Source organism: Lepidothrix coronata, unplaced genomic scaffold (assembly GCF_001604755.1).
Source record: "Lepidothrix coronata isolate B3197 unplaced genomic scaffold, Lepidothrix_coronata-1.0 Scaffold20, whole genome shotgun sequence".
NCBI lineage: Eukaryota > Metazoa > Chordata > Aves > Passeriformes > Pipridae > Lepidothrix > Lepidothrix coronata.
In genome coordinates, this window is record NW_016690200.1 from 5,387,821 (window position 1) to 5,411,785 (window position 23,965).

Genomic DNA, 23,965 nt, shown 5'->3' on the forward strand with positions numbered 1-23,965 from the left:
AAAAAAAAAAAAAAAGGTAAATCTGTTTTGTTTTAGAGAAAATTTAGCAAACTTGATTATAAGCAAGAGAGGTCTCCATCACAAGACACAACATGTACCACTACCACCACTGGCCTTCTGTTCTAGAGGCTGATTCTCTTTTTCTACCCCTTTAGGACTGATTCAGAAATGGAGATGACAATTAACCAGACCTCTGGTTAGTCTGAAGGGCAAGCAAGTATCAAATTTCAGATATGCCTCAAAAAGTCCTACCTACATACCCAGAAGATGTTAATACTACATGTATTTATCTGTCTCCTGTCCTGCTCTCCTTTCCACCAACCTGCCTCTGAAATCCACCAAGAGGAGAAAACCACCACCAAAAACCCTTGCCTTGCATCTCCCTCTCCCATTCCCTGTCCTTCCCAGATCAATGGTTTTGCTGGAGCAAGAGCCCTACACGTATCATAAAAGAGAAGTTTCTGTAAAAGGAGAGAAACACAGCTCTGGGTCTGCCTGAAGACCTGAAATTCCCTGTGTTTATCCAGAAAATACATTACTTGCAGACCTCCTGGGTGCTCAAGGGCCACAGTGTGGGCTTTCCATAAGAGCTGAATGAAAAAGCCATTCCTGGTAACTCTAAGACAACTGAATCAACTTGTATGTATCTTGATTTGGATTAAAAAAATATTATCTCCTTCACAGCCTTGGAGATGCATGGCTTTTTCCTCTCCTTCAGCCACTGATGGGCATTCCCAATATTCTCCCCATGGTGTTTATCTGGATGGATATAGGGATTTGAGAGGAGGAAGGCCTGCTTTGCATCTCCTCAAAGCACAGACAACCTAAATCCTTTATACAGGGAAAGCCTGAAAGCTCAGAAACATCAGCATCCTATTCAAATTGTTCTTTAGAAGCATGTGTTGCCTTGGGGCATTAGTAATTTGCTTTGCCCCTTTCCTTGCTTCCCTTTCACAAGGAACAAAGATTTCCTTTACCTTCATATCAACAAGTCTAGAAAAGTCCACAGAGTTGGGTCTCCCTGACTCTTCCCTCACCCTTCCAGGGGATAAGAACCACATGGGAGTAGCTCACAAAACCCTGCAGCATTTTGAGCAGAATGGCAGATTAATAAACCCTTCTGAATTAAAGCTAATCCCAACAGCAATCCCCAAGACAAGCCATTGCTGGACTGACTCTCCCCTCTACAAGGACCAGTCAGTAACCTGTACACTCCTCTATAAAATAAAGTAAAAATGAAATAAATCATTAAAGACATCACCTGCAATTTTCTCCCTCCCAAGCCTTACCCACAGAGTCACCAGGAATAGCTTGAAAGTTTCAGGTCACCATTTTCACTACAAGAAGCATAACTTTTCAGTCCTGAACAGAATTATTTTTATTTTGCTGATGAAGTGAAGGGCTGGTTATGTGATACTGTCTGAGCAAGAGACAGGGGCTCCATCGCCCCAGGTTTTAAAGCAACTCACTCAAAAAGAATCAATGCTAATTAAATATGAATGTTTCCAATGGGGTACTCACTAAGTAATAAGGAAAAGCATATTTGTATTGTTAACAACAATAATGGTACCATATCTATTACATGTGCTTGCTTCAGCTCCCTGTAAGAGCCCTGCCAGCAGCTTATCATCTTCCCAGGCTCCTCAGAATATCTCAGGTCTGCAAAACTGAGCCACAGTATCTGCCTTAGGAAACCTGCAGCATTTCCTCTTACCACTTAAAAATAAAGATAACCCCTGGCAACACTTGTTTCCAGCGTAATCAGTCCGGAATTTGGAATTCCATCTGCTCAAAGGAACCCGTGCAGTTGGCACCGAGATGCCAACGCTCAACGTGGTCAGATGGCAGCAGGCTGGGAGCTCTGCCCCACTTTTCTACAGCACAATTCTCTTTGAGATGTGGCAGGGGAAGACCACAGCAGCACGTTGCATTTATCCACACCACTATGCAAATCTCTGGCTATAAAAACCAGCAGCACATATCAGGATTTAGTAAGAGCTGGCGTCCAATCAAGCATCAGCACTATGGGGATCTGCTTCCCAGCAAGTGCAAAACAGGTTTACATGTATATTTTGTCATTTGTTAGCAGTGTACCAAAATATCTGCCTTGTTGCAAAGTTACAGCCAGAAAGTAGAGTCCTCCAGGTAGTGCCTCCATGCCAGAGATCTCCAAAGGATCACTTCACAGCCCAACTTTTTAACTGCTCAAGCCATGACTGACAAGGAAGCAAAGGAGAGCAGAGGGAAGGACTGGGAGGCCAAGGGTGCAGAGATGAGGACAGCAAGCAGAGAGAGCCAAATCAGCAGGCAACCGCACAGAGGGAGGGCAGGAAGAGGGAGATAGGAAGGTTACGTGCAAGGACAACCAGCAGAGCCCACAGAGGATTTTGGAAAGCACACGTCTCCGCTCCCTGGCCGGCAACAGCTTAATGGGTGGTCTGTGAGGAGATGGGAGCAGTGTTACAGGCAGCTGCCAGCCAAAGGCCGGTGTGAGAGAGACTTTGATCCTCCTGAAATCCTCTCCTGATAGACCCGGGTGCCTGGTTGCCTTTGGCACAGGTACAGCGAACCTTTTTGCCCCATACCCCAAGGCCAACCAATTCTCCCACAAACCCCGACACTGCCATCACCCACTAGAGCTCCAAGTACAAACAAATCAGGAAAACAAGCACATCTATTGTGTCCTTCCCGCATTTGAACTCTTTCCCTTTTGCTCTGTGTTGTCAGCTGTGCTGTGTCCCCTGTGGGGGGACAGGACTAACAGCCACGGCAGCCTTTGCAAGTCTGCTCTTCTGCACTGGCACTTGTGGAACAGCTCCCTCTGTCACCTGAGCTTGCCCAAAAAGCAGCGGTGAGTTTGAGATCTCTCCTCAATACCTGCCCCCTCACACCCTTTCGGGGATAGGAGGTCACTACCATCCATCATCCCAACAGTGGACTGTGGTTCTTAGGTTTGCATACTGTGCACTAGACAGCCTGAGGCAGGTTTTGGCTAAGCAGGCTGATACACAAGACACTACAAAAGACAACCTGCTTCTTAACCCACCCTAGGCATGGACTTGCCTGTGTAGTCAAGATTAACAGCCTCTCACCCCAAAAAAACTTTCCCTTCATTTTCAGTTCAAAAGAAAGCCACCAAATTGCTTGTGAGTTTTCTTGAGGTTTCCTTCAGAAAACCTTCTTTGCTGAAGAACAGTTTTTACTGTGTAAGATCCCTCCGTGTGAACCCCAGTTCTCCAGGACCAAAGGTCTGCCCCAGTTAGGCCAGCTTTACTGGCCGAGTGTAACTGGTACAGCGAGCCTGCACTACCAAACAGAACAGGTCTGCATCCCTTACCCACCGCATCCCACCTTGTCAAAGCTGCATGCATCCTTCCAGAGCTTCAAATATTCATATTTCTCGCTCTGGCCTTTTCTGCATCACCTCTAGAAGATGCTGTGAATCTTCTCCACAGTTGGACATCAGCACTGCTTACACGTCCAGTGGAAGGATATGGAAACAGACCCACACAGAGGCCAGATTTGGCCACCTGCTCTATCACCTTAAGCAGCTCAAAACTGTCACTGTTTTGCAACCTTTTCCTACAGTCATAGAATCGTTTAGGTTGAAAAAGACCTCTAAGATCACCAAATCCAACTGTTCCTTCTCCTTTTCCATTCTGAGCTTTGGTTTTGGACTATGGGATGAGAGACTTCCACAGAGCAGCTCATCCTGGAGAACAAATTTAGACAGGACTTAAATTCCACCCTTGACAGGGAGATGAGAGAGTGCCTCCAAAGTTTTTACTGCATCTTGGTCTTCCAAGGACAGGAGGCTGCTCTGTACCAAGATAAATTAAGACAAAGATGAAAATGAAACAGTAGCATGGCCCAAGGGCTGCAAGAACTTTAGCTATAAAGAGACAGTGGGTTGTTTTCTCTTCACCCTGGAATGAAATGTCTCCTTCTTACTACAGCAGGTTTGGAGTCATCCCAGGACCATTGATCCACCTCAAAGTCCATCATCCAGGCCTAACTCACCATTAGTGCATCTAACTCTGAATGATGCCAGGAACATTAAAGTTAATATTTTCTGGCATCTCATCAGGGAAAACAGAGCCTTTGGTGTGGTCCCTGGACAAGCCCACAAGACACACGGACACACCTCCTCCTTCCACAGTAAGGAAGCAAGGCTGGAAGAGTTGAGCTGATCCCAGCTGACCACACAGCTCATGTAGGTGCTGGCTTCCTACAGCAAGGTAGTCAGAGGCATCCTCAGATACAACTTGATGTCTTTAATGGATGAAGCGTTGTCCAGAAGCACCCTGCTTCGTGGATAGGAAAGGATTCTTTGTACAAGACTTTCTGCCAGACCACGCTGCCAGCCAGCAAAAACGAATCTGCTACCTGGAGGCTAAAAAATAAATTAAAATAAAATAGATGTCTTCCTTCTCACTGTGTTCAGAGCTTCCTTTTCCTTGTACGAGTGGGGAACTGGTCCAAAGCATCTTTGCAGGCTCCACATCATACCTGTTAGGAGATTATATGTATCACACTCTCTTTGAGCCCTCTCACCTTCTTGTCCCCGGTCCTAGCTGGAAGGTAGGACCATGGATAGACACTGAGTCTATCACAAGCCTCTCCTTTTAGCTTAATGAACACCCTTTGCTAAAACCCCCTTACAACCATCTCCCACCCCGAGAGAAATTAATATCCTCCTTCACCTTCATCCCAAAGGATGCACATGCTGAATTTTGACTCTCCTCCTCCAGAACCTTGCTGGTGCTCCCCACCATCAGCAAGACTTTCTTGGAGCAGCCCAAGGACCACTGGAGCCTGCAGGAACCTCACACAGACATGTTTCATATATTCCACTTGTGCGTGGGAGCCCAACTGCTGGCAGAGCAAAAGCAGCACTGCTTGAGGTATTTGAGCTGTTACCACACAACAGGATTAGTTTTAATCCAGCTGCCTAATGCACCAAGCTGTCAGCACAGCCCACATGTTACTGCCAGACAGCTTTATTTACAGTCTTTTGGGGACTGTGTGTGCATGGAGCAGGTAGCAAAAAGCTTAACCACAGCCAAAGCAGAGGGTTCAGGGGTTTTGAGGAAAGGCAAACATTTAAAAGCACTGAAAGTTGTACTGGGTGGCAACGTGGGGACAGAAAAAGTCAGTAAAAACTTTTAAAGAGATACTCAAATAGTACCTCCAAAACCAAGGGATCTAACTGTCAGTGCCAAGTACAGAGGCAAGTAAGAAATAGCAGGAAATATCTGAATTGCTTGAAGTGCTCACTTGGAGGGCAAGAACAGACTTTCAGAGATGGGCACCTGATGCATCAGAACACCCAGACAGGTCTGGTGGGCACCACAGACCCTCTCTGGCAAGTTTTGCATCTGAACCAAAACGACTGAATCATAGAATGGTGTGGGTTGGAAGGCACCCCAGGGCAGGGACACCTTCCACTAGACCAGGTTGCTCAGAGCCCCATCCAGCCTGGCTTTCAGCACTTCCAGGGATGGGGCATCCACAACTTCTCTGGGCAACCTGCTGCAGTGCTGAACTGGAAAAAAGCAAGTGAATAGTTGGAATCTGTCCCCAGTTTGCAGTGTCACACCAGTGGAATCACTGGTCTGTAGAGATACTGTTGCTGCAGCAGGGTAAACACTGCTGCTGCCATCAAAATCCAGGAGTTCCAAAGCTTTGCACCCCTGCTCAGAGCAAGGGACCTGACCACACATTCTACCATTTGAGGATGATCCTCAGTCCTTTCCTTACTTTTCCACCCCTGGTCTTAGGGGTGGAAAGGCCAAGCAGGCTGAGGACAGGACAGCCTCTCAGGTTAGAGCTATTTTCAGCTGTATTTCCTCAAGCATTAGCAGCCAGCTCCCTTGGCTGCTCCAGGACGTGGGAATATGTGTTATGGAAATTTTGTACAACATCACCACAGGGCCAAAAGCGGCCTACACAGGTCCTCAGTTAAACTCAGCAGCTGGCACAGAGCATATTCTCCTAGAGCTAAGTTTGACCAGCAGAGTTCAACAAGCCACTAAACAGACTTTAAAACCCTCCAAGCAACATGCCTTTCCATTTCCAGACTCTGAATGAGCACAAAGCATCAGGCTCAGCTAAGTGACCACAACCACAGTCCCACACAAGTCAACATCCAGATGGGCATCCAGAGAGGCACTGTCCAGTAAGAACACTCTCTTTTTATCCCCCTCATTTCTTAATGCTCCTCTAGAAAAATTTACTTGCACATTGCAAAAACTCTCTCTCAATGCAAATTCACAACATTTACTTACTTTAAAAAAATACTGGAGTATTTTTAAAGTAATGCTTGAGAGTTATTAGACAACTAAAACACCAGGACACTGCAGTCATCCAGAGGTTCCCTCTAGGAAGTTGCTCACTGCCATGGGAATGGGGGAAGGAGAAGGCTGGAACAGGTTGGAGGCAAGGCACAAAACTGAATCAGGCTTGATCTGCACACCCTGACTACAGCCAGCACCTCCCCTGCTCGGTCTGTATAGGCCCAGCAGCACCTCCAAGACCTCTGGTATCCACTTCTCACGTCCTTTGAAGCTTAAACTCTGCTTTGTTCTCCTCCCTGCAGAGGTTCTCTACAGGAAGAGCACCTACAGCCATGACCTGCTACAGCAATAGTGCACAGAGTATTTGTGGAGTTCCACAGAATCATCACAGAATGGTCTGGGTTGGAAAGAACCTTAAAAATATCATCCAGTTCCAACCCCCCTGCCATGGGCAGGGACACCTCCCACTAGACCAGGTTGCTCAGAGCCCCATCCAACCTGGCCTTGAATACTTCCAGGGATGGGACTTTGTAGCTTTGAGTATATGCAAGGCAACCATTTCCCAAAGCTCACTTGTACCAAGAATACACCTCTCCAGTCTTTGATCTTAGGAGCCAAGCAACCTTAGAAGAGGCAGCACCTTTTAAAATGAAATTTCCTGTGCTGAGAAGCAGCTCAGAGAGTAATGAAGAGCTTTTGGGCAAAGATGGAAGAACACAAACATACAGGAGCCTTTGACTCTGCACTAGCTATAAAACAGGTCATTCCTGGTTGCAGCAGTGTTTGGCCACGAGCTCGAGCACAAGAGAGGTTGATCTCACAATGACTGTTTCTGGGCTTTTAGAAATATGGAAGTAATTGATTTTTCTAAACAATTCTGGGCAGCTGGATGCTTGAAATAGCAGTGTGGATTTGGGTGCTTTCCCTCCCCAGTTTTTTTTTTTTTTGCTTCTCCATTAAGCTCTTGCAGTCACACAGGGAGAACCTCCAGGGGCTGTGGAGGCAAGGGTACCAACCAAACAGAGCAGGAGGGGCTGCTGGAGCCCAAACCTCAGGATATCTGCAGTGGTCTGCATCAGCTGCAGGGATGCAGCCACAAGCTGGAAAGATGGAGCTACAACAGATTTTTTTTTGCTCCAAGCTGATGCAGGAAGATGGGTCCTGGCTGTACCGGCCAAAGACACAACCTTTCTCTCCTGATGTTTAGAGCAATGGCACTGACTGCTGTTTGCCACACGGATTTGGTGCTTCCCTGGCTTTTCTGCCCTTCCTCCTCTGCAGGACTGCAAGAGACATTTTTGCTTCTCAGGGGAACTGAGGAAGCAACGTCGAGTCTGGTACAGCAATTAGGCCAGAAAATGAATCATGTTCCTGGAGCCTGAATCAAAGTGTACAAAGTTTACAAGCATCTTCCAAACTGGTTTGGAAGTTACTTAACACCAGAGATGAGAATAGCAGTGTTCTCCATCCCCAGCCCTGCAACAGGATTGCCCTGGACATGCCACTTGGCTCCTACCTAACTTTTCCATTGTGGTCACTCTGGACAGAGACCTGCACCAAAAACTCCATTTGGTGGATGAGACATTTAATCCCCCACTTCAAGAAACAAATTCAAGCAACAGCAGAAACTTATTTTCTACTAATGAAAGCAAGATTTTTCTCAGAGGAATGAGCAGTTTCTGTAGTCTAAGCCAGCCCTAATGAGGGGCCAGCTGCAGCTCAACAGAAGTTCATCACTGCTCTGTCAATACACTTTTAATGTTTCCTTGCTGCTGCTCAACTGCAGACGTGGCACGTGGAGCTCGAGCTGTGCCCTGGGATGGCTGTGGTTGGGTTTCCAGCCCTTGTTGCTCAAAAGGGGGAAAATGCCAGTCCCTGAACCAAGAATATCTGGTTCCTTCTGCTGCCTCATTTAAGTGACTTTATTATAAGGATGAGCCATTAGGGAAAATAAAAAAAGACAGTCCCCAGCAAATGCCTGCTGTCAGGATGCTGAACCTGCTCTGGAAATCAATGAAGCATTTAAAGCCACTCTCAGGTTTGAGGAGAACTGGCCCTTCCACATCCCATCATTTCAATTCATCTGTTGTCATCTCATTCCCAATCTGTAGCTGCTTCTGCTACCTCACAAACCCAACCATTCCCTTCACCCTCTGCCATGATCCATTTACATGTGCTGACTGTGAGCCTAAATTAACAAGTCAGTAGGGCCTCCAAGCTAATCCTAGTTTGATCCAAGTTTCACCAGCTCAGTTATCCGACCATGTACTAAAAACACAAAGGAATAAGACTAACTTCAGAACAGACTCAATTATTAAGGTGAGAATGCAATTTGTATGAATAAGATGTATTTTCTCATGTAAGACTGAATTCATTTGTATATTAGACTTAATGTAAAACAGTTACAAAGGGTTAATTCTTCCCTTTCCTGAAGCCAGAAAAGCTACGCCTTCCTGGAAGCTGGCTCTGCTCTTTCAGAAGGGAACTGCTACCCTCTAGTGGGGCTGACTGAGAGGAGCTTTTCTGATACTTCTCCATCTCGAGGCAGGAATTTAAGAAGAGAGAGGCCAGACTTGGGAACTCAGTTTTGGGGCCACACTGTGCCTGGCTGATGCCTATTACAGCTCAAGGGAAATGCAAGGACAACTCCACGTTTTGAAAGGAGAGGCAGGGGAAAAACCCATGAAAGAATCCCACAAAAGTCACCACCACTACCCCCAAACATCTTAATTTATCCTATGCATGTCCTGGGATATATTATCCACTCAAGGAAACATTCAGCCTTTCACCACCAACCTGCTACACTCAAAAGTGTGCTCGGCAAGGCAAGAGTTACCCATGATCTAATGATGTCCCAGCATTTAACACCACACTCTAGGAGCTCCTTGGAGAAGGGGTAACAGAAGGCTCACATGTTTTAGCCCCAAAATGTAGTTCCTGCCATTTTCTTCTCCCCATTCCCAGCTGGGAACACAACCCAGCCACCTTTGTGTGGAGCAGCTGACACCTACCATACTCTCCAAAGACCAAGTAGGTGTATTTCTTGTTCTGCACGATCCAGGAGACAACTTTCACACCCAGCCAGATCAGCAGCATCCCCAGTGTGGCATCAAGGATGAAATTAATAAGGTAGCTAAAAGCAGAAGGAAATTCAGGTTTCAGTTGTGTTCTTAAGTCTTATTCAAAATATTTAATTTCAATATGGGAATCAATAAAAACCCCCAAGAGTTTCAATAACTGCACTTAACTGTCCAACCTTCCTTCCTTTCTCTGTTATTGGATTTTTCCTATAGCCTTACCAGCAATTTTTTAGTTTAAAAGCCTGTTTAGGAGGGAAGGCAGCAGGCTCCATCAGCTCTCTGGCATTCCTCATTTATTCATATAGCATTAAATACTTCCTGAGCTAGACCTGCTTAAAAGTTACCCTCAAAATACGACGCTACCCATTTGCAGCATCTTTTTTTTCTTATTAGGACAAAACCCCAAGCTTCAGGGGAAACAAAACTGTTCTGGAATGTCATACAAGAAAATGGCAGCTTTTTGGACACCACAGCTGCTCTACAAATAGGGCAGCAGAAGAGGCAAAATGTCCATTTTACTGAGCAGCTGCAAGAGGCTCCTACAAGCAGAGACACAGACAGAGGCAGGTTTTGGGAGAGGTGATGAGCCCTGGCTCAGCAGCAGCCACCCTGAGGTTCCCAAAAGCCTTGAGTTCAGGGTCCCCACTGCAGATCCAGGGGCTGAACCCATCCCTACCAGGATATTTGGGCTTGACAGGTTTGCTTGGCAGCTTTGGTTGTTTAAGTGACGCTGGACAGAGCACCAGAGGCAGGAGAGCCACATGGACCTTCTGGGGATTTGCAGGGTTCAAGATCTAATCCAGAGCTTGGTATTTTAATGAACACCAGAGGAAAAAAGAAAAAAACAGATCTGAGGCTAATGTTTTTTTGTGCAGTTTTCCATTATTGCAATATTTTCTGCCAGATTTCTGCAGCATGAAGAAAATGCCAAGCACAGAGCTACAGGAATGAACATTTCCTTTTCCAGAACTCAATACTGCCTCTGAATCAAGAAACTGAAAACAACAATCTGCTTTTGATATCCACTTTGAGTGCACAACATTAAGTTTTCCTACATCCAAAGGCTCAGACTAGCTTTTTACAGTTTCCAGCTGCTGAAATCAGAGTATTCAATACAAACATGAGGCTCTGGTGGTTTATACTGGGCAGGACATGTAGTGTATGAGCCTCAAAGCCCAGGGACAGGGCTGGAGGCTTTTAAGCTGCCTGGTTCAGGATGACAAGTCAGGCAGCACAGGGAAACATAAAACACACATTAAAAATAAACAACACACCCAAAGGGCACAGCATAAGCATGAAAGGGTTTCTTTTAAAAGTGTCTGTTTAAAAAAAACAACAATACATCATTTTAGAGGTTTTATGTAGCCCCAGCCAAACTTGTGTCTGCTTAAAGAAACACATCAAGGTGCAGCACTTTAATACATAAAAAGGAGACAGACCAGAAGGTTTTCAGCAGCATTTTGAAGCCTAGAGGAGTTTCTCAAAATGAGATGAGGTTAAATCTGAAACAAAATTTATAGCTGCAAAGTGGCTGAAGTAAAGGTGACACTTCTACTTTAAGTCTGAAGTCTGGCTTAGAAATCCCCCAAGCAGGACCAGCAGACTGCAAAACAGACAACTCAGACCCCAAAAATAAGCTCAGCAGGGTTTATCCCAAGGTTTTCACCGTGTATGATCCTTCCCAACATGCTGCTTCTTCCTTTGACAGATGTAGGGCATGAATGCAAGTGCCCTGTGTACTTACAGAGAGCAAGGGTCCTCTTCAGTGAGATCTGACAGGAAAACATTGGCAAAGTGGATGAAGAGGGCACCTATTGCTTGCTTGGAGGTATCATAAAACCTAGAGAAAACAAAAAGGCAAAGAGATCTGTCCCCTGAAGCACCAGCAGCAGAGCAGTCACACAGTGAAGGGCCCACATGGATCTGCTTTCCTCCAGGATACATTCCTGATGCCCAAGAGGTTATATGTGCTGTAAAAACAGCTGTTTGGCCAACTCCAAACACTTAAAAAATAAATCCCACTTCAGCACACAGCAGTTCAGCCTTGCAGACCTGCTGCTGAGCTTTACCCTGCAGCAAAGGGCAGTTCACCCTCCAGCTCAGCCTCAGCTTTTCCAGCCAGCAGTAGGTGCAGGGAAGGCGTTCAGCTACTTACAAGTTTTGCACCTGTACACAGAGAACTGGATTGAATTCTGAAATTATTTTAGATACAGAACCAAACCGAGGTGACTGGCAGGTTTCTCATCACATTGGCTGGTAGCTCCTGCTGCCAAGCCAGCCTGACCATGTGCTGATCCCACCCACACCTCTCAGCAGCCCCTAAATCCTGCGATACAGAGGTGCTTTGTAGAGGTGTCTGAAGCCAACAGCAATTCCCAGCTACCTCACATCAGCACATAGCCAAACCTGCTGCTGGTCTATGTCTGAGCTGGGTCAGGGGACACCAAAGGGATTAACTGAATTTAAGAACAAAATTTGACCCTGTCTGGGAGACAGCCCAGGTGCAGGTGTGTCAGCAGACTGGAGGGGACCATAACCCTTGGTTCAGTCACCTACAGTAAAACAAGCTTTTCTGAAACAGCTGGGCAGGGAATTTTATTTCTAGGGAGCACCAGCTACTTTATGGAGATTTCCTTGGGAAGCAGCAGCAGAACATTTCATTTTACGACTAAGTGTAGAGCAGGCCTAGAAGATTGTTAATCTAAGAGAAAATAATATTATATACATGGTCTTTTCAAGCTTCAAATGAAAAATCTCACCATATCCTCCAGGGACGCCTCTCTGCCTTTGGTTCCTTAAATCGTTTTACTGCAAAGAGAATTAGAGAGGTTCCATTAACCAGCAGAGCTGAGCTGATACACATGTGCAACCTGCACCCACCTTCACTACAACAGCAGTCAAAAAAAATCCTAAAGGACCCTCAGGATTTGCCAGTCTGAAGCTGAGAAAAGCCAAAGGACCTTCCCAGGGTAGTGGGGGAATCACTGTCCCTGCAAGTGCTCGAAAGGAGATGTGGTGCTCAGAGACATGGTTCAGTGGTGGACCTGGCAGTGCTGGGTTAAAGGGTGGACTCAACCTTGGAGGGCTCTTCCAACCTTAATGATTCCATTCTGTGACTTGATGCAAACTAACCAGAGGCAAGACATGCACCCACGGGTCAGGAGGATGAACAGCAGAGGTGTTTGAAGATCAGTGTGTGCTTCTGGCATCCCTCAGCAACAGCACTCCCATGCCATGGGCAATGACCTAAGGGAAACTAGAGAGGGTTCACCACTACCTACCAGCCCTAATAATTTTTCCAGGCAACTTGAAGTCATGATAGTGATAGTGAAATGACATAGCCCAAAAATCTGGTAAGGTTTTGAGTCTCAGCAGTGCACTAAGGCAATCTCTTCCTTGCAGTTAACAGGACCAGAGGATCTCTGAGGAAGCAGAACCTCCCACACATCTCCAGCATGAAGTGCCAGCCCCCAAAACCTGTGAGCCTGCATGGTTCCAAGCTTGTGCCAGCTAATAGTAAAATAATACTTCAATTACACAATATTTTGCATGCCCACTGGCTACCACTGTGGAGCAGCAGTCTGAGACACATGGCTCCAGTACCACCAACCACAGGCTCTGAATGAGATATCTGAAGTAACTCTTCCTTGAAAAAACACAAGGTCAGGTTACTGCTCTGTTCACTCCAGCTGTATTGGAGCACTCAAGCTGCTGGCTGAAGCCACACCACCTGCCCCAAGGGACAGCCTGGGCTCATTCCCCTGGGAAATGCCTTCCTGGTTCAGTCTGGGAGGATGCAGGGACTTCCTTGACAGGAGCCTTGACATTTCAAAAGGGCAGCTTTGTACTACCTTTCCTGGCAAGGTGGCAGGGTAATATACAAAAAGATAATAGTAATAGGACAATGGGGAACTGTTTTAAACTAAAAGAAGAGATATTTAGACTAGATATTAGGAAAAAGTTCTGTACTGTGAGGGCGATGAGGCACTGGCACAGGTTGCCCAGGGAAGCTGTATCTGCCCCATCCCTGGAAGTGTTCAAGGCCAGGTTGGACAGGGCTTGGAACAATCTGAATTAGTTGAAGGTGTCCCTGCCCATGGCAGGGGGTTGGAACAAAATGATCTTTAAGGTCCCTTCCAAATCAAACCATTCCATGATTCTACAATCTCCCTAACGCCAGCATTTCAGTCAAGCACATGCAGAGGTTTTGGTGCCACTCTCAAATCCACAGAAAACCAGCTTTCCAATGACCTGATCAGTTATCGCCATTAATGAGTAACAAAGCATCAATTAAGTTATACCAGGCATTGCTGCAGCAATCTGTGTCCTACCCCTGTCCAGAAAAAAAAGCCTGTTTTCCCTCATCCAACTGAATCCTACCACAAGATATCCCTGCAGCAATGACTTCCATCAGTGCAGACAAGGTCTACCATCTCCAATGCCCTTCAAAAGGCCACTCGCATTTCATCTACCCACAAGCATGAGACCCATGCACCAACCAAGCTGTTTGAAGCACTTAAACCAACCCTCAGCTCACAGGCAAAGACCATCATGCTGCAGAGTAGGTGTTGGAAGGGTCTTCAGACCACCAGCTGACCACTAACCTGGCCACGAGAGCACCAGGGATGATTTTCATTATTTTCTTAATGAGAAGTGACATGTTATGTACCCACAGCCACTCAGGCTCAAAATACAGTAATTCAGTGTGATAAGATGACAAGTAAGAGGTAAGAAGTTAATGGTGTGGTGCCTTGTTGAACACAGCTTGTCATGCCTCATTAGATTTAAGAGAGTTATCTGAGACTGTGTAATTATCAGAGACAGTAAAACTGTTGTATTAAAGATAAAAGCTAGTATTATAGAGAAATAATTAACTGCTTAATAGGGCATTTACTGTGCAGAGCTGCAGCAGGCTGTCTCCAAATTAAACCAGAAATCCAGCCAAGATTACCGGAGCTTAACAGGGAGCAGAGTCATTTGGTAGCTGTGACCCAGTGTTTAGGGGTGATGTTAAATCCACACTAAAGCAGCATCAGGTCTTAGAAAACTCAAGGAGATGAGGGGGCACAGAAAGGTTCTGGAGCAACAGGCTGAGCAGTGACTGCAAGGCATCACACTCCTCTTCCAAGGCCTGCAGGGAGCCAAGCCACGGCAGGCACAGACACAGGCTCAGCTGCCTGACACTGGAAAAAGGCTGAAGTTTCCTTTACCCTTCAAAAACATGTCTCTACTCACTGGGGTCAACTCAGTTTTCCACCAGCTGTAGGCACGGGTTTGCTACCACAGCTCAGATAAAATAAACCTTAAGGGTGGATTGATCTAAAAAAAAAAATTGTGCCCACATCAAGCAAGCAAGATATATGTGATATTTAAATTCTAGCACTCACAACCAACTAAAATTTTTAAAACACTTTAAACCAATTAAAAATTGAGTTTAGTGCACACAGAGCTATACAGGATGGGAGAGAACCCCCTCTCAATTCGACTGAAAATGAGAATAGTGTGTACTCCAGAAGACAGGAGGAATTTGTCTTTCCAACAGTGCTCCCAGCAACAGCATAGATTATTTTAACTCTGCTTCCCTTCTCAGCTTTGTCCATGTGCAAAGCAAGCTGGCTCATGCAAGGAAGCAACATTACTGCACATCCTGGGAAGAAATTCTTCATTATGAGGGTGATGAGGCCCTGGCACAGGTTGCCCAGAGAAGCTGTGGATGCCCCATCCCTGGAGGTGCTGAAAGCCAGGTTGGATGGGACTGAGCAACCTGGTCTAGCAGAAGGTGTCCCTTCCCATGGCAGTAAGGTTAGAAATGGATGACTTTTAAGGTCCCTTCCAACCATTCTGTGATTCCAAAATTCTCTAAGAGTCAGGAGAAGAGGATCTAGGTCTATCCCATAGAACAGAAGCCACTTAGACGTTAAACAGCTGCCATCACCACTGAGATGAAAGCCTGCTTTCTTGAGGGTCTGTCCTCACAAGTTACCACTCCACCCCTCCTCGGCTCCAGTCACTGCAGACAAAAAGCTGTGAAGTTGAACCAAAAGGGAAGGAAGATGAGTGACAATTTGAGAGACATACCCTGCCCACAGCTGAGAAAGGGTAGAGCAGGAAACAAAATACTCCCCAGCCCTTCCTCTTCAGTCAAGGACAATAAAGATCATACAGGCTTGAAGTCCCCTCAGAACCACCAGGCTGGGTGGAAGGTGACAACTCAGTAAGAACCAGTGAAATGTCAAAAAAATTTGGGAGGAGTCTCCAATATAGATCTGTAAACAGTTAGAAAACTAGAAGATAAAAGCTCAGTTACAGCTATTCTCACTCGTTTTCCAGGGTAATATAGAGGTAAACATTTATTATGGTGTTCTCTAGATGCAGTAGAAAGGGAACAGAGAGCTTTGCCTGCCCCAGACACATAAAACTACCCTGAAGTTGCCTGAGTTTGCAGCAATCAATGTCCCACAGTTTACTTTTGGTTTTAAACACAAATTCTCCAATTATAACTAAGACAAGGACACCAACAACCATCTGATTTCCTTGTGCTGTTCCTCACCTCATTCATGGTGGAGCATCACCCCTGCATCCCCCACTGACCCCACACTGCATTCAGGGAGACCTGCTGCTGATTTGTGCATCAGCACAGGTGCCTTTTATCCCTATTGGAAATAAAAACCCTAATTTAGGCAGTTAACTGCAGAATCAACCAGCTGCAGATTAGCAAAACAGGCTACCAAGTCGGGTTTCTACAAAATTATAAGGGAAAACTTACTTCCTTAGGAGGTGGTTAGACATGCTTGGCTGAGAGTCAGACCACCTCCTTGGTAAATCTTACTGCAATCAACCACAGGATTCAAAAGTTGAGGTTTGGAAGGGAGATGTTGACTCAACAGACCAAGCTTTTGGGATCTGATTTACAGGGATGCAGGCCTGACCCCACAAAGCTCAGCAACAGGCCCCAGGGGATGGATACCAAAAGTGAACTTGATACTAGAAGTAGTTAGAAGCATTAAGAGACTTAAACTGTGAAAGATCCAACAAAAATAAAGGCTGAAATGCCCAGAAGAGGCATTTAAGATGCTTTAAGACAGGGATTAGCTAAATTGCCTGTTGTAAAGCCCACGTCCAGGGCCACATCCCACTAGCAAGAGGGTCAGGACTTTATTTCTGGCCTGTGCAGAAGAGTACTCGGAGCTACTGTACCAAGGAGGAAACAGAAGCTCTTCCCCTGCCCCACCTCCGTGTTATTTATAGGCAGTACAGTCTCCAACAACACATTTTAACCCATTTTGCAGGACACACCCTTTCCCAGGCTTTTTCCAACCCCAGGCAGGAAAGAAGCCAACATGCAGGATGCAGAGCCAAAACCCTGGGGTCTGCACTATTCTTAGGTTGAGCCTGCAGCTCCTCAGACAGCTCCACACAAGACACAATGGGAGGAAGCAGCAGCCACTGTTTGCTGAGAGCAGCCAAGGTGCTGCTGCCCAGATAAGTGCGAAACAGGCACTCTCCCATCAGTTCAGGGAGCAGCAAAAGTCCTGGTTCTCCTCCCCAAAACACCTCTCAGTGGTTTAAGGAGACCAACTGCTACTGACTTACATCCCCTGATCTGCACAAGGTGTATTCAGTCATTCCCTCCCAAATACCCTTGTACCAGTGCTACAAGAACATAAGAACCTGTAGCAAAACTGGCAGAGGGGATACTCTTAGGAAGGAATAGAAATGGAGGTTACGTTTCACGGAATCATCAAATGGTTGGGATTGGAAGGGTCCTTAAAGACCATCTAGTTCCAACCACACCTGCCATGGGCAGGGACACCTTCCACTAGAGCAGGTTGCTCAGAAGCCTCAGCTGGAACATTCATTCTTCTGGAGAGTCCAACTGTCCAAACGAAGGCCACAGAGCACTTTGGCGTGGTTCTCAGTTTTAAGTTCTACCCTTTGTGCCTTATTTCTGTGCAGATCTTTAGAGCTGTCATTACAACCAGTTGCCAGGTGTCACAAACCAAAGCTGTGAGATAACAAGCATTAGTCATGCTTTGCAGACTTATTATTATTACTAACAGAGCATGTTATTTGATGACACAATAGATCTTGTAGGAGACCTGGACTGGGGATGGAGTCCAAATCAAATGCAGAATGCCCTGGGGGAGGCAGTAGTGACTCTCTTCTTTAAAGTACCACTATATTTCAAATCAGTCCCTTGAAAAATGGAGTTAAGACAAGGAAAGAATAAAGTTAAGACCAGAAGATCCAAGACCATTACAAGAAAACACCTGAAGAAGGAAGTGATGCAACTGGACAGTTAGTTAACATAGAACCACGGATGGTTTGGGTTGGAAGGGACCTAGCTTCAACTCCCTTTTAATGTTCAAGATAGCATTTTATCCAACTCCAGCTTTAATCACGAAAATCTACCTGCCATACAGTTTTCTGACAAATCCCGTTAAAAAAAACAGCTGGAAATTTAACAGACTCTTTAAAGCTTTACTTGCTACATCTCCTAGCTACAGAAGACTAGTTTCCCTGTAAAGTTCTTTTGTAGAGTTAAGTCACCCAACAACATCAACTGCTCACCACACGTTGCAGAACCGACTTAGCAAGGTGCTCCACTGCCCATGGATTAGAGGGAACTTCTCACACAGCTCCACTCTGCCAGCTCATTTCTCAGCTCACCCAACCCACTTGTTCCTTCTGAAACCAGGAACCTCCCAGCCCCTGCTCAGCCACAGGGTTTAGCTGTTCAAAAGGTGACGGCCAGGAAGGGGTCAGTGTAATCAGCAGCTGAAATTCAAAAGCCCTGTGGAAAGCTGTGTGCAGCTTAATGAAGCACACTGAGGGCTGCACAGACCTTCCAGCCTACAAAGCACAACACGTGTTTTCAAGCTCAGCCAGTTTTCAGATGTACTGAAGCAGAAGAAAAACGTACTGAGAGTCCTGCCATGTGCAGCTTGGTGCTTAACCCACAAACCTACATGTAAATTGGCTACTACAGGCAGCAAAGCTCTGCCAGAGACACAGTTAACATCTGGGGTTTTGCTCTTCCCAAGAGGGAAAAGCACTTACAGGGGTGAAGCTGGAATTTAAATACACATGTGTGAGAATAACCAAAATCACACACAATTACATGTTTGTGTGAGAGGAAGCAAAGTCAGCAGAGCCTGTCTTGGGCACAACAAGCCTGTAGTGCTGTTGTGTCCTGAGCAGATTTATTTCAAAACAGAATGGGAGTCTGGACAGATTATCATTTATTTCTTCTCTTTCCTGACACGGGCTTACACTTCCACCCACTGTTATGAGATATTTTTAGTGTAAAATCAAAACACAAACCAGAAAGCACTCAGGATACTTTTGAAGCACAGAAACAGTGCAGCAATTCAAGCTATGTGCAACAACAAGCCTGAACTTAGCACTGGGGCAGGATCACAGAATGGTTTGTGTTGGAAGGGTCCTTTAAAGGTCATCTAGTCCAACCCCCCCTGCCATGGGCAGATACACTTTCCACTACATCAAATCGCTCAGAGCCCCATCCAACCTGACCATGTGAATGTTTCCAGGGATGGGGCGTCCACCACCTCACTGGGCAACCTGTTTCTGTGTTTCAGCACTCCCACTGTAAAAAAATTCCTACTATATTTACTCTAATCTTCCAGTTTAAAATCATTACCCCTCGTCTTATCACTACAGGGCCTACTAAAAAGTCCCAAGAGGTGACTTAAGAATCTGGTAGAAATGAGTACCACAGCTTCCACTCAAATTTCAGACAATCCCATACCCAAGGATGCTGTCTCCCATTTTCACTAACCAATTGCCCATCATACAGGAGAAAAATGCACTGTAAGGTTAGTTGGTCAGTCCACAGAGACCAGGGAAACACATACCACAGAGAAAGGGGATACTTCTGATATTCTTTAACAACTGTTTTCTACCACTCCTCCTTTCACAGGAAGTCTGGCAAACTGCTGTTCTGTGGTCTTGTCTCAGGACAAGGTACTTGGATAAAACACCATCCAGGTGTTAACAGAGCATCTCCATCAGCAAGTCCTGCCTGAGGGGTCAGCACCAGGGTCCTCCCTACTGCCAACAGCTCTGCCTGTTTAGACTAAGAGTTTACCCAGCAATGATGTGCAGGAGGAGATAGAGAGACATTGCTGTCATATGAGGCAGGATCAAGAAATTTTCAAAGGACAAGCTGAAATTCAAATTTCGCTGTGAGAAGTGGACTGTTGAGCTCAGTACAGTGCAGCTCTCCTTGCCTGGCAGCATAAACACTCTCCCAGAACTAAGTCTATTTTCACGCCTACAGCACAAGTTCTACTAAACCTCATTCTGGAGCTCAGAGGGTTGCCAAGACAGTTTCAGGAAGACAGATATTTGGAAGAAAAATAAATGTTCTTACATGTCCTGCACGCTGTTTGTGGTGGGGTAGAAAGTAAGTATACCAGCTCCAAAGAAAACTTTTTCCATTCACAATAGAATTGTAAATTGGAATTCCCAAAATCTGTTAATTGTGTACTCCACTTAATTCACAAAAAAGGCTATAATTTGTGCAGAATATCTCTCCTCATTTCAAAGGATTTTGCTGTCCAGTGTGCAAACCTGGACAACTTTTGCTAGTGTACAGCCCCTTCCTAAATAAAATTTTAAACAAACAGCAGCAACTGTAGGAACTCAGCCCTCAAAAATCACACCCAGCCTCTGCAGCTGAGGTAGCTGCAATGCTGCTTCTTCCACTCAGCTGAGCGATGCTCGTGGCAAAGCATTACAAACTACTTCAGATGGGATTGCACAACTATCCACACTCCTCAGGGTCATGACCTCCCCAAGGGGAAGCTCTTGCACAGGAATCCAGATTGCCACAACTGTGCAGCTGCTAAACTTCACTGCCTCTGCTTTCAAGTGTTGGTGTCTCAGTCCTCCCAGCAAGTGTTCTTACAGCCAAAGGGCCTCCAAAGCCACCCCAGGCAGGTGGGAAGGGTAACACCTCATTGCCATTTGATTACCAAATTCAGCAAAGCTGCAACCAGAGCAAGCCTTGGACCACACTGGAATTAGGCTTGACTATAACCTTAAAGACCTTCTTGTTGGAAAAGCAAGAGTGTGTTTGTAGGCTGAAATGAACTCTGTCATCACTACTGCTCTTGGTAGTTGACAGACTGATATCAACCTACTAAATAGCTTTCCTGACTCCCTAGGATTTATTTCTGGGTTCTGTTTTTACCACATAGAGGACCCATTTCACATAGCCCACTGCAACCACCCCACTCGTCCCATTCAATCACTCAAGTCTAACTTCCTCCTTTGTTAGGTTTTCCTATCAGGTTGGCAGGAGAAAAACCTGTCCACAGCTCCAAGAAACAAATTCAAGGACATAAACTCTTCTGGCAAAAAACATAAAAATTTGCCCTTCCTGCAATGGCCATGCTTGGGACCCACATCATGAGTACTCTGAGCACACTCCCTGCACAAACACCTGCAAAACTTCGCAGAGCACCACATTTATTTTTAGTCTGAGTTTTTCTAGGTGTTTCCAAGTGCTCTGAACAGTAGCCACAGCATTTGGAAGTCTTATTTATTCAAATTCAGGTCCTCCTATAGCTGAGCTGCTGCTTTAACACAGAAGGAATGGAAAAGGCACTGGCTTGGGTTTGGACAGGAATTTCATAGCATGATTTGCCTCGGAAGGGACTTTGAAGACCATCTAATTCCAACCTTCCACTAGTCCAGGTTGCTCCAAGCCCCATCCTACCTGGCCTTAAACACTTCCAGGGATGGGGCAGCCACAGCTTCTCTGGGCAACCTGTTCCAATGCCTTCCCACCCTCACTGACTTTGTTTCCACTCACTGATCTGTAGGTGTGAGCAAACTGGCCGGTAACATGCCAGTAAAGAAGAAATCAGTCATAAAGACAACAGAAACACACACCCAGGAATGCCACAGTACTGAAGGAAGCAGTATCAAAGAAGGGCTGACCCCAGTGACAGCAGCATCCCAAGTTCTGGATGATGCAGTCATCCAGCTGGGACTGCCTGACTTGATGCTGGGCTGGATGTAGCGGAGATGCAATCGAGTTCCCAGGAACCCTTTTACTCGGCTCAAGATGCTTCTATACCTCCCAAAGACTGGAGCCTTCTCCTTCCCAGAAGGCTGCCAACTGACAGAGCCACAGGAATAGCCCAAAAGCTGCAAGTTGTTGCCCAACATAAAGCCATTGGGAAGCCCAGTACAACCATCATGGGTTAGGAGTCAGCACAGAAACAGCCCAAGACTAGATCCAAGAAAGCCTCCGGCTGGGAGTGTGTGACAGGGGCACAGATAAGACCCAGCTGGGGTGGATTAGGGACCACCAACCCAGCTGCAGCCAGAGGAGGTGCTGTGGTTGGGATCCCAGCGTTGTAAACACATCTGCTTTTGGGGTCCCAGCCAGCAGTTCCTCCACAGCTTTAGTCACTGAGCTGATTCACAAGAAAACCGCAGAATCAGCTTTCGGTTTCTCCTCATTAACCAAGATGTTGTTAATGTTCAAGGAAATATCAGCCCTTGCACCAGGGGGAAGACACCAGTTAGCCCAGGGTTGATGATTTGCTAGAAGGGGTTATGGAGCCTCACCCACAGAGGTATTTTGACATGATTTACCAGTGTCCTTGATTTTATGAGACACCCCATAGAGTTTACAGGACAATTAACTCATATGCACATATCACCAAGGGGAACAGGAACAGAAAAAGAGATCAATCTGTTCTTACTGTCAATATTTGGTGAAACACAAGCAGTGACATGTTGCAACTGGGCTTCTCCAGCTGGAAAACGGTATCAGTTATCGCTGGGAAGAACATGTTGCAGTTTTCTCTGGCAGCCCGGCGTTAACCGCAGCGCTGGAGCCTTTGAAAGTGGTTTCCAGAAGGCAGAGAAGGGCAAGAGAACCTCAAAATCTGCAGCTACTTAGCCAGAAAAGTTGAAAGTTTCAGTTCCCTGTCACCACAGGCTTTCAAACAAGAAAAACAGATCGAGTTCTGGCGTGTTTTTCAACTTGTGTTAAACCACTTAACCCTTAGAAGTAGCAACACACACATTGCTCTGAGCAAAACGCAGCTGCAGCACAAAACAAGAATAAATTTTCTCGGCTCTTTCAGCATTAATGTTCCCCCCCTTTTCACAGGATCACAGAATCACTGAGGTTGGAAAAGACCTCCACGATCATCGAGTCCAATCATTAACCCAGCACTGCTAAGTCCACCAGTGAACCACATATCCCCAAGTGCCACATCTACATGCCTTTTAAATCTCTCCAGGGACGGTGACTCCCCCACCGCCCTGGGCAGCCTGTTCCACCTCCCCTTTCGGGGAAGAAGTTTTTCCTAACATCCAACTTAAATCTTCTCTAGTGCAACTGGAGGCCGTTCCCTCTTGCTCCTGGAAATCACAACCCGCGTGATTTTTCTCCCTCCTCAGCTGTTTTCTCTCACTACCCCGCTTCGCAGCAACCAGCAAAACACGTTCTCTCCGTAAACTCCTTCCCCAGCCTCTCAAACCCGGAAACTTTGCAGCTGAAGCAAAACTCAACAAAACAGCATCGCAACGCAATTAAATCGCCCTCACCCAGCAGCGCCGTACGGGACACCCGCCCCGTTTTTGTCAGCCCCTCCCCAGCAACTCCCGCGGTTACACCAATAGTTTTTACCCTTCATTAAAATTTTCTAAGTGACTGAGCACTGGCTCGCACAAGCGCGGCCAATTTTAGCAGATTATCGCCGCACGCTCGCGGTGCTTCATTACCATCAGATTAGGGCTGGGGACGGGAGTTTTGTTAAGACGGAGCATCTGGCGCTGCAACTGCCGGCTCGGGAACATCCACCCGCAATCCCACGGGGAGCTAAAACACAAAACTTGGGTGTTTTTAAGCGAACGGGCGCCCACTCCCTGAGCATCGCCGAGGCACCGCGGGTCCCCCCCGGTTCCCCCGCGGGCAGGGGGTGCCCCCGAGCCCCCCGGTACTCACGCATGAGGGTGCTGAAGGCGCAGAGAGCCAGCAGCGCCTGCAGCAGCACCCCGAAGCGCCCCAGCAGAGCCCCGCTGCCGCAGCCGTGCGCCGGGCGGGGGGCGGCCATGGCACGGCGGGGTGGGATGGAGCGGGATGGGGGGGAATGGGATGGGATGGAGCGGAGCAGAGCGGAATTGTCCTAACTCCGGCCCCGCCGCGCACAAAGGCAGCCCCGAGCCGCCCCCGCCCCCTGGACCGCCCCGTCGGCAGCACTCGGGGCGGGGCAGGGAGGGGAACGGGAATGGGGAGGGGAGGGGTTGGGATGGGAGCGAGGAGAGAGTTGGGGACCGTGGCGAGGAGAGAGTTAGGGACGGTGGCGGAGTTGGAGAGGGGACGGGGACAAGGACGAGATGGGGTTGAAGATGGAAATGGGAACGAGCATGAATACAGGGATAAGGATGGGGATGTTGAAGGGGTTGGAGGCGGGGATGTAATGGGGACAGAGATGGAGCCAGGGATGGGGATGAGGATGGAGAAGAAGACAGATGGAGATGGGGTTGGGGATGGAGACGGGAACTGGTATCAAGATGCGGATAAGGATGGATATGTGGAAG

General features: G+C 46.8%; 1 protein-coding gene across 1 annotated transcript in view; it reads right to left on the minus strand.

Moving 5' to 3' along the window:
- The window catches only part of LOC108493835 (store-operated calcium entry regulator STIMATE-like), a 32,711-nt gene extending 9,233 nt beyond the window's left edge, over positions 1-23,478 (minus strand). Inside the window, exons 1-4 of the mRNA XM_017807719.1 lie at positions 23,370-23,478; positions 12,136-12,184; positions 11,121-11,216; positions 9,308-9,429 (exon numbers count right to left, since the gene is read on the minus strand). Of these exons, the coding sequence (XP_017663208.1) occupies positions 9,308-9,429; positions 11,121-11,216; positions 12,136-12,184; positions 23,370-23,478 (376 nt within the window). The remainder of the gene's footprint in view (positions 1-9,307; positions 9,430-11,120; positions 11,217-12,135; positions 12,185-23,369) is intronic.
- Between the last annotated feature and the right edge of the window lie 487 nt (positions 23,479-23,965).